We start from the raw sequence: 10,122 nt of genomic DNA on the forward strand, positions 1-10,122 counted from the left end.
GCCGGGATCTTATTTAGCCCAGAGCCTTTGTGATCCCGAACCTGGGCCTTGACATGGGAGCATTGTTCGTGCAGCCGGGGAACCGGGAGAGCTTCACCCATGCTTCCTTCCTCCTGGGTACAGCCTGTTAACTGCATTGCCTTCCTCTGCAAGAAAGGGTTTGATGTGCACAAGCAAATATTTTCAAATGTTGAAGCCCCACAGCTTTGTCCCTCTGGTTTCACTTCACCCTTAAGTAGTGCTGTTAACTCAGGTTTGTTTTTTTTTTCCCCGCGCTATCCTTTAAGGCGCCGAGGCTGCTGGCACACCGGAGCCCACAGAAATCCTTCTTTGAGACACTCATCAGGAGCCTGATCATCTTGTGTGTGGCAATAGCGGTGGTCTTGTCGTCCATCTCCATCTGCGATGGCCGCTGGCTCTTTGCGAGGGGCCAGCTCTTCGGACTCTGGCACTTCTGCACCGTTAGCAACGGCAGCGTCCTGAAGTGTGTCACTGATCTCAGCCTGGCCAAGGTGGAGGGGCTGAGCGTGGGGGTGATTCCCATAAGAAGCATGGTCTCCTTTGCCGTTGTGGTTGCTATATTTGGCCTGGAGCTGCTGATGGTGTCCCAAGTCTGCGAGGATGCCAATGCAAGGCGGAAGTGGTCAATGGGCTCGATTCTCATCCTTGTCTCGTTTTTTTTGTCGGCCACTGGGGTTCTGAGCTTCTCCATCCTCGTGAAGGATCATCTCACCTTCACAGGCTTCACGCTGACGTACTGGTGTGAGTTCATCGCTGCCTTTCTCTTCTTCCTTAATGGGATCAGTGGACTCCACATCAACAGCCTCACACACCCTAGGAACAGGGTAGGCAAAATCTAGGCGCGAAGAATGTGCCTCCAGCTTTGTGTAATCAGCTTTGCCAATTAGACTGGAAAAAAGGGAGTCAAATGAAGTTTGAAAAGGACACCGTGTCTAAAATTGTGTGGAAGGAGAGGAAGCATGAGTCAGTCTTGTTGCCTGTAGAAGACGTACCCACCCACTGATCAGCATGGAGGGCTGTGCAACACGAGCAAAGCAGAGACTGGGACTGGCTGGCGACGCCGCAATGTGATTTTCTGGAGGAGTGGATTAAAGCAGAGGGTGTCCCATTAAAGGAGCAGAGGGGTGGCAGAACGTGATCTACAGATGTGAGCTCTTTTGAGGCTTACACAAAGCCTATAGTGCTATGATTTTGGTGTTGCTATGCTATCCCCATACTCTGCAGGAGCCTGTGAAGAGTGTAGCGCAACTTTGGTGTGTCTCATGGCTTTGCTCTGTCTCGGGGACAGATGACTTGTGCCTGGCCATGCTCAGTGGCACGGAGTATTGAAAATCTTCACTGGATCTCACTCCTCCATTTCTCTTTCAAAAGAGAAGGCACACAGATCTTGATCTGATCACCCATTTGATTTCCTGCCGGCACGTTCCCTGTATCTGTCGTTTTCTCTTGAGTTTTTTGGGGAACTTCTGACAGAGGCACAGGGAGATGTAGCTGTCTTGGGGCCGAGGGCAGATGTTGGGTGATGCAGGTGTGCAGGGAAGGGTTGTGATGCCTTCCTCAGGCAGCAGCACATGTTCCTGTGCTCGCAGCCTTTCCCCATTGTCACCACTCCTCTGCCACCCCTGTAGGACACGTGCCAGTCGGTCACCCAGACTGGGTCCCTCGCAGCCCTTGCTAAGTTCACTATAATGGGACATTGCTCTTCCTGTTTGTTTGGTTTGTTTGGGTTTTTTGTCCCTTTGGGGCAAGACGGACAAGCTCTCTAGAGGCTTTACATGAGTGTTGTGGCTGGGCAGACCATGCTGAGACCACCGCACCTTCTGGGGTGTGTTTTGATTGTCAGGGTTTACTGGTGGGGCAATGGGAAATCTGCTCATCCTGTGGCTGAGTCTCCTGTAGCATTTCTTCTGGGAGGAGAAAGCTCTAGATCCTCCTGCCCAGACCAAGTCCTTTTCTTCACCTGATTAACAGTGGGCCTGGGAGGTGAAGAAGCCCATGATTGCCTAGTGAGGGGCTCATGGGGCAGCTCTAATCTGTCACAGCTGATGAAAATACAAAGACACTTGGCCAAAATTATATTAAGGCTGGTTTTCCTCTTGCCAATGCCTAAGTCAAGATCTCTAAGATTGCTGCAGCTTTGAAGCTCCCCATGGTGTCTGATGTAAAAGGAGAGAAGACCTCAGAGGCTGGTTGCCTTACATGTGTCCTCCCTGTCCAACATATAGCACTCAGTTGTCCACAGATAAAAATGTCTTTCAGAGTATTTCAGGGTTTGTGGTTTAATGTTTGTTTTGTACCCACTGGTAAAACTCCTTGTATTTTGTTTTAGGACAAATGTTTCTACATGTTTCATCTCTGTACCTTGTGTGATAGCTGTTGAGCAAGGCTTTCATTTCCTGTGCAGCAAGTTTGACGCAATTTTTCACCTGAAACAAAAGCATCATAGCACAAAGGCCAAGCAGGCTGTGTAGGTGAGCCATGAGTAAACAGCTTTGTCTTTGAAAGCTAACAATCTTAAGTCCTGCCTGAGCATACATCCAAGCTTGTTGAATGTGCTCCGGTGGACTTGCTTGCCTTGATGAGGAGACTTTCCGTTCCTTTTCAGACTTCCATAACTTTTTAAGACAACACTCCTAAGGCTGTTCTGTGATGCAGTTTCAGACCAAGCTTGCTCTGGACTGTGCCCATTGTGCTTTTTGCACGTGAATCCATCTATCTTTCTGGTAAGATAAAGCACAGAGCTGTGCTACTCAGCCAACTCCTGAAGCTCTTGCAATATTTGAGGCTGTCAGGGTTTCTTGAGATGTTCTCAAGGACAAGGGGCTTGTGCCCTTAACCTGCCTCTGGAAAACTGCACAGTGATTGTGTCTCTCTTTGCGAAGGTGCTTTTTATTTGCTGAATTGCACTGTTAAAGACATGTTAGTGGGCTGAACTTGCAGATGCCTGTGTGAACAGTGCTGTTGGCTTTAGCAGAGCCATTTACCACAGAGAGACTCTGCAAGGTCCGGTTCCAAACTGTTGCACTTTGGTGTTACCGGGTGGTGGAGTGCCTTAACTAACCAGTAACTTACTTGTAGTACCTAGAGGTGCCCTTATCAGGCAGGGCAGTTCCCCTACAAAAAATCCATGGCTTGTCTATAAATAAGGATGTAACTTCAAAGTGCCTTCTTGGTCACATCCAAACCTGGAGATCAGTTCTGCGTGTACTGCCCTTCGTGCTAGTGGGAGGCTGTGCCCCCAGCCCCTTCCCTGGGGGAAGGCAGCCGTAGCCAGACTTGAGTCCCAGGCTGGTGCCTCCCACTCGGGTTAGAGGGAGGCAGTGGACAATTGGCCATTGAGTTCACCCAAGACTTGGTGCAATTGTGGATGATTTTAGGATGCCCTCTGCTAGCTGAAGAATGGCCTTTTGTTGGGGGTAGGGAATTCTCTAGGGAAAATACAGTAACTTTTTTTCCAACTGCCTTGTATAGTACTGCTTGACTTACTAATGCTGGGAGAAGATGCGCTTTGATGGCTAAGTATTACAAAACAGGACTGATTGTCTTGGAGACATCTTTATAAACAGCAGCCTGTGCAGCAGTGGCTAACTTCATTTTCTGAAGCCTGTGGACGTGTCAAGCAATACTGCTGAAGTTTTTTCAATAAATTTCTTTGAAATAAGATAACTGTAATGCTGTCTTTATTTAGATATTGGGGTGCAGATTTAAGGGGATGCATGCGGTTTACATAATGTCCCAGGCACCATTCCGTATGTTTACCCAGCTAGACTGATGAAGAAATGACTGCTTGGTGTTTTGCTGAGCTCCAACCAAGGGAGCCGAGGCTGCTGCACGCTCCCCTCTCCTTTCCCTTCCAATATGTCCACATCAACCCAAAGGGCCAACACCGCTTTCTTGTCTTGCAAAACAAAAGAGGCAGTCAGCTGTGCTGCTCCTTGGGAATTGGAGATAACCTTGTAGGCTCTTAATGATTTCCTGCTGTTGCATGTGCTCTGTTTACCAGCTAAAGAGCTCTTTCCTGTGTCCTTCAGCTCCCTTTTCCCACACCGCACCCTGTGTCTGAAGCATCTTTGCTCTTTTCCCCAGCTCTGCTTGTTAGTCCTGCAGAATGGGTGTCTGAGTACAAATGTATTTATGCAGGGTTTTTTTGAGTTCACTGTACTAACAAGTTTAGTTAAATGTCAGGAAAACAGATTTCCAGCTTCACCACTGAATTAGTTTATGTAATCTCAACTAAGGTAATTAGCACCTGGTGTTCTCTTTCTGATGGGAGAGGTCATTGGCCTGTCTCAGATGGTTTAATATCTCTTAAAAGCAGGGTAATGAACATCACCTCTTGTTAATGAGCTGCATAGACTTGCTCATTTACTAACTTTAATTGGAAACTTGTGCACAAACCGTTGCTTGCAGATAAGAATAAAGAAATAATGGTACAGGGCATGCTAGCTAGGGAGATATCCTGGACTGTTACTGGTATTATGAATTTTAATTCTACAGTACCTTCATCAGCTGTGCTTGGAGGGACATGTGGCTTGGGAGTTGAGCTTTGCTTGCTTTTGTGAGACTGGGGAAGGTGATTACAGGAAGATGACTGTCCTCACCTGCCTTTGCTTTCCCTCTTCTGGGGCCTATGATAAGCAGGTAATGGTCCTTCTAAGCCTTCCACGTCAGCTTGCTCTTGCCTCCTTTCTGGGTGAAAGAAAGGTCTGCCCTGAGGGGGTGTGCTGGAAGGGGTGTTGGCTGGATTCAAGTGGATCCAGTCCCTCTGAATTGGCACCACCCCATTCTGAAACAGTTCATTTCAGCTCCCCTAATGCCCAGTGAGGCATTGCACAATGTAATTATTCACTGCACAACAATACTGCGTTTTGCTTCTGATGGTTTTGCTGGGAACTTCCTTGTTGCTGTGCTGGAAGAGAAAATCCATTAAATACTTGCTTTTAAATTCAGGCTTAGGCCTTGGACTGCTGATGTTCAGGCTGCAGGAGCTGCTGCCTGCCCCTCTGGCTTCTTGGGGGACCTGGAGTGAATAGCCGGAGGCTGTCACTAATGTCCCAGAACAATGATAACTGCCTGTCTGAAAGATGGTACTCAAGCCTTATTTACTGATAACGAGTGCCTGCTTTCTTGAATACCGAGGAGCAAGTACAAAGAAAGGGAAGTTGGTGAACTCTAAGGAGTTTGTGTTCAGCCTGTGTCGGTAGTTTCAGGCCACTGACGCTGGAATCTGTGTGCCTTACACCCGTTCATCTCCTGCTTTTTGCATTGCTTGCTGAAATTTACTTCCCTGTTCCTCTTCATCTGCTTATGAACATGTCAGCGCTCCCAGAGCTAAGGAGTTCATTTCTTTAGTACTCTTCAGTACGGTTCATCAAGAGAGATCTCCAGCAGGGAAGGGTGCTTTTGCTTCGCCTGTACAGAAGATGGGTGAGGTGAGAACCCATCCCACTATGGTGGTGGTTGGCAGCAGCTTTCTACATCCAAGTCACAGCATCGCAGTGCCTGGGGCTGCCTGCTTCTGGCACCTGCCTGAGGGGACTTGTTCCTCCCAAAGAGCCGAGAACTCCGAATGCCGGCTGACATCCCAGGGTTTTTATGGAGCCTCAGCTCTTCACACAAGCCAGGCCAGTGCTCAATGCCTGAAGCAAATGTAATACAGAATCTGGGAATATATCCTCTTTTTTTTTTGTTATTTCAGGCAAGTCAAATAAAACCTAAAATGGCCATGTAAAACAATAACTTATGCTAGAACTTTTTTTAAAATACAAAAAACAGCAGCATTTTTATTTTGGGGGCATGTGGTTTGCCCCTGTTTCACCAGGACTCCCGTACAAATCTCGTGCGCAGCCTGGGCTCCTTGTGCCATCAGTGCTGTTCGTAACTACGCACTGCAGGGCTGAGCTCTTTCTTACAGGGGCTTGTGGAGAGCCAGTAATTGCATCAGATCTAATTAATTACATGTTATTGTATCTCTGAATCTATATTTCTTCATTTATGTTGGAAGAAGGCACTTGCATTTAAAACAAACAGCTGCTTTGGCTTGACTGATGAATGTTTAATTCTTGACAGGGAACATACAAGTTGTTTCACTCTTCTTGGTCTTAGTCATAGGCCAGAGAGAAAATCAGGCTAATGGTTGTATCTTTTTGGAAGTATCTGAATTGCTAAATGCACTGGGACAGAGTGAACCTCTGAGAAGGCTGGAGGCTCTGCTTGGCTTGGGTAGGTCTTTTACCCAAATGTGCGTGGAGAGGCTTTCACCTCTCCCTTGGTCATGGGATTGAGCCTGCTTCTGCTTTTCCTTCCACTTGCTTTGGCTGAGTTTTAAAGGACAAAGTCAACTCAAAACCTTGCCATTTCCAAAAACGTAAGTTTAAAATTAATTCCTGGAAATGCTTGCAAGTTTACTGCTTTATATTTGGGTTTTTTTTTCCCTGGTTTTAAAGAGGTTCAACTCTCCCACTGTTGGGTGATCTGCATCAGCCGACAAAGCCAACCAGGCAGGGGAGGCCAGAGGGAACACGAACATCTCCCTTCTGCCGAGGTGCCCTTTCTCACCTGGCTGCCATCAGTGCTGCTGCTGCCCACAATCCCTGCTTCACCAGGGAGGATGCAGGCTGTGCGGTATAACTGTCAGCATCAGCAGAGAAAAAAAAGTCATCTTTCCTGAATCTCGGGGTTTGAAACAGTGCTAATAGCACTCAAAAATCTGCTTCTGCACAGGTAATTTAACTTTGAAAGCATCTTTTGAATTTTTCTGCATGTTTGCCTTCTGGTAAAATGGCAGAAGTCTACCATGATGGTTAGGTGTGAATAAAAGCTCGTTAGAGCAGTTTTGGCAGAGTGGTTGGGGAATGTTGGGGAATGCCGCTCGGTCAGCATTTGACATACCATGCACATTTTGTCAATGTCTTGTAGGTGATCGGGAGGAGGGAGATGTGTGATAAACACCACTTGCTTTCTGTTCAGTCACCTTTACCTTGAAGAAAACCAGGCAAGAATTGCCCCAACTGGGAAAATGCAGTTATAAAATCAAGTAGGAGGCTTGACTGCATTCGTTGGATGAATTCTTTTATCCCTTTCCCACTCAAACCAGGGAAAGTTGCTTAACAATTTTATCCTTAAGAACGTAAAGCTATAATAGGAGTTCAGATACCTTGTGACAGTGTATTACAGTGTGCAGTCTTGCAGATTTCAGCATGCTGAATGACTGTAGACTCTAAAGAGATTTTTGCAAGCCATTATGGTGTTTGGTTTTTTTCACAAGACACCTTGTACTGTCCAGTTCAATTGAGTTTTAAATGTCTCAAGGGCTTTCATTGCTTTTCTTCTAAGACTAGCTAGACAAGTCTCAGAGGTACAGACACAATAGGAAGGAATCATCTTACTGAAGTTTTCTTGGCCACCCTTGGAATATGCTCTATTAGCTTTTTTACCATTTCAAAAAGATATGAGGATCCAAATTGGAACACTTATTTCCGAGGTCTCCACTGTCAGAAGAGGCAAAGGAAGAGAACTGTCTGAACCTGCCACTGTCACCGTATCATACCTGAGCAACAGATATGCAATCAGAGAGGAAACAGGAGCTCGGCTGTGTTTTATGTTCTCAGTGTCCGTCATCCATCAGCGCAACAGAAAGACTTTGAATCTTGGTAAATTTTAAGGATTAATTAATTTTGCATTTCAAACCCATGGGCTATGTTAAAGGATGGCATGTAACCTTCATTGTACAAAACTGAATGTCCTCCCAGCTTCCACAGCAGAAGAAATAGAGAACATCTAAAACTCACCAGCCTGGCTTGGCCTGGAACATGTTGGAGAGCCACATGGAAAATGAAAGGTCACGTTTAAGGTAGAAATAGCAGCCAAAAAATATTGGTGTGGAAAGAAACAAAAATGACTGTGGCCAGAAACCCAAGGAAGAGCATAATATTTTGGCCCATTTTGCTTTGCAAAATGACTCTAGTGCTACACAGGATATAAATGAACAGATGTGTTTCAAGAACCATTGATCTAAAGCCAAGTCCCGCTTTCAGATACGTACACAAGACTCCCAGCACAGTCCATGGGATTTAACCATGTGTATCTGAGCATGGAGGTATCCTCCAGGTGTACAGTGTTAAAGCACGCTTGATCTTTGGAGGGTTGCTCTCCTGTGCTCTGGTGGGCTCGACCTCACCATCTGCATCTCTTGAGTTAAGCCACTTCCTCCGTTACTCGCTGAGGTGCTGAGATGCTGACGCAAGTCTTTGCTTAAATGCCACTGCCTCCATTTTCTCTGAACTTCCAGCTGAACCTAGGTAGAAAGGTCACAAAATACTTAGTTCAGCTAGTTTATCTTGGAGCCCTGCATTGCAGAGAGCAGTATAACAAAAAAAAAGAGCGGTTTACCTATGCCAAGGTTTGGGTTTATTTATTTAACCCCCAGTTTAAGGGGTTAGAGTAGGGCCTGTTTCTTATCACTCCTAGTGATACTGTTGTTGCAGCCACACAATTTTGTTAACCTATTTTTCTGTTTAATTGCAGGTGAAAATGTTCACAGAGTCTAGCTGGCCTTAGTAAGTGTTTGGTTTGGATTTTTCCAAGATTTTTATTTTAGTTACAAAAACAGGACATTTTGGCACTCTAAGGTAAAAAAAAAAAAAATAAAAATGCAGGTTTTCTTTTCAAAACAACTTTTTCTGAACCCTGTTAAAAGATCAGTGCAAGGATTTCAAACTCCTCCTCCATTTCAAAGTGACTTTTTCTTCCAGCCTTCAGCACTAATGTGGGTTGTTTTTTTTTCCTTCCAATAACCTCAGGATCTCCCAGGTTTGAATAATGTTTCCCCCCACCCTCTACCAGCATCAGCATTTCAGATGCAAGCTCTAGCCCAGAAGCCTGGGAGTTATCATACAACTACAAAGGAAACAGTCCCTCTTCCCAAAGCTTTACCTTATGAGAGTCCTAATAAACTTGGACTGGATACAGCTTTGGATAAATTCCCTCCAAAGGATCAAGCAAAGAAATCAGCCATGGGATGACAGATAATAGCACCATATGTCAGAACCAGTTGATTGTCAGTGTGACCGTGTCTGAGATGGTACTCCCACCCTCCGTTCCCAGACAGTAATAATGCCATCTGATTTACGAAAGCGCTGCAATAGTTGAGAGGCAAAGTTTGCATCTGGCATATAATTACTTAGGCTTGCCAGGTCTAGGAGGTATTTCACCAGTGACGTTAGGTAGCTGGAAAGAAAACCCTCAGATAAAATGTGTAATTCATTGGAGAAAGTATCCTACTGATTGATGAGGCATGCTTGAGCAATAAAAAAGAATGTTATATACACAAAACTCACCTCACCATTAAGAAAACAATAAAGTACAGCCACGACAAAGCCCTGAAAGATAAAAGAACCATGGTCACAGAATTAGAACTGCAGTTTCAGCTTTTGAATGGGGATGAGACATCTCAAGGGAAATCAGACAGCTTGGTTTTGCTATTGAGACTCTGCTCTGTTGCAGAGTTATATGTTATACCTTTTTTTTCTTATTTTAAAGAAATAATAGCTTGTCAAATATTACCTGGAATGATCCAAGAGCCAATTCAAAAAACAGCTGAATTTCCATTGTGCCGCTGCTTGCATCTTCAGGGAAAAAAGCGAAGATGATGTAGTGGACCCCAAAAAGAGGGATGAGGAGAAGCGTTGACTTTGCAAGTCTCCTGAGAACAGAAGCAGAGGGGAAAGGCAGTGTAGAAGGAGCAAGAGGATCTTGGGTGGGCTTACATGGCATAAAGTCGCAATGTTAAGGGACATACTTGTATTGGTTGAAATCACTGCTCCGTCCTTCAGGTGAGCTGAGCTTCCTCATCAAGATTCTTAAAATGTTGACAAAAAGAATGAAATTAATCTGAAAAAATGAAAGGAAGATTGTGAAAAAAACGAACAAACAAACAACAAAACCAAATGCCCAATGACCGCTTTTTAAACTACCAGGTATCAGTAGAGCCAGTTCAGGGGGTTTTATCATAGAATCATAGAATAGTTTGGTTGAAAGGGACCTTAAAGACCACCTAGTTCCAACCCCCCTGCCATGGGCAGGGACACCTTCCACCAGACC

General features: G+C 45.3%; 2 protein-coding genes across 2 annotated transcripts in view; one reads left to right on the forward strand and one right to left on the reverse strand.

Moving 5' to 3' along the window:
- Window positions 1-287: 287 nt before the first annotated feature.
- On the forward strand, window positions 288-860 carry TMEM37 (transmembrane protein 37; the record flags this gene model as incomplete). Its single annotated transcript, XM_009709886.1, has 1 exon — window positions 288-860. A coding segment is annotated over one exon (573 nt), but the record flags the coding sequence as incomplete, so codon positions are not given.
- A 7,275-nt stretch (window positions 861-8,135) lies between these two features.
- Window positions 8,136-10,122, reverse strand: part of SCTR (secretin receptor) — a 20,772-nt gene continuing 18,785 nt past the window's right edge. Inside the window, exons 10-13 of the mRNA XM_009709885.1 lie at window positions 9,821-9,912; window positions 9,586-9,724; window positions 9,360-9,401; window positions 8,136-8,317 (exon numbers count right to left, since the gene is read on the reverse strand). Of these exons, the coding sequence (XP_009708187.1) occupies window positions 8,141-8,317; window positions 9,360-9,401; window positions 9,586-9,724; window positions 9,821-9,912 (450 nt within the window). The 3' untranslated portion in view covers window positions 8,136-8,140. The remainder of the gene's footprint in view (window positions 8,318-9,359; window positions 9,402-9,585; window positions 9,725-9,820; window positions 9,913-10,122) is intronic.

The sequence above is a fragment of the Cariama cristata genome, unplaced genomic scaffold, assembly GCF_000690535.1.
Source record: "Cariama cristata isolate BGI_N322 unplaced genomic scaffold, ASM69053v1 scaffold17531, whole genome shotgun sequence".
Classification (NCBI taxonomy): domain Eukaryota; kingdom Metazoa; phylum Chordata; class Aves; order Cariamiformes; family Cariamidae; genus Cariama; species Cariama cristata.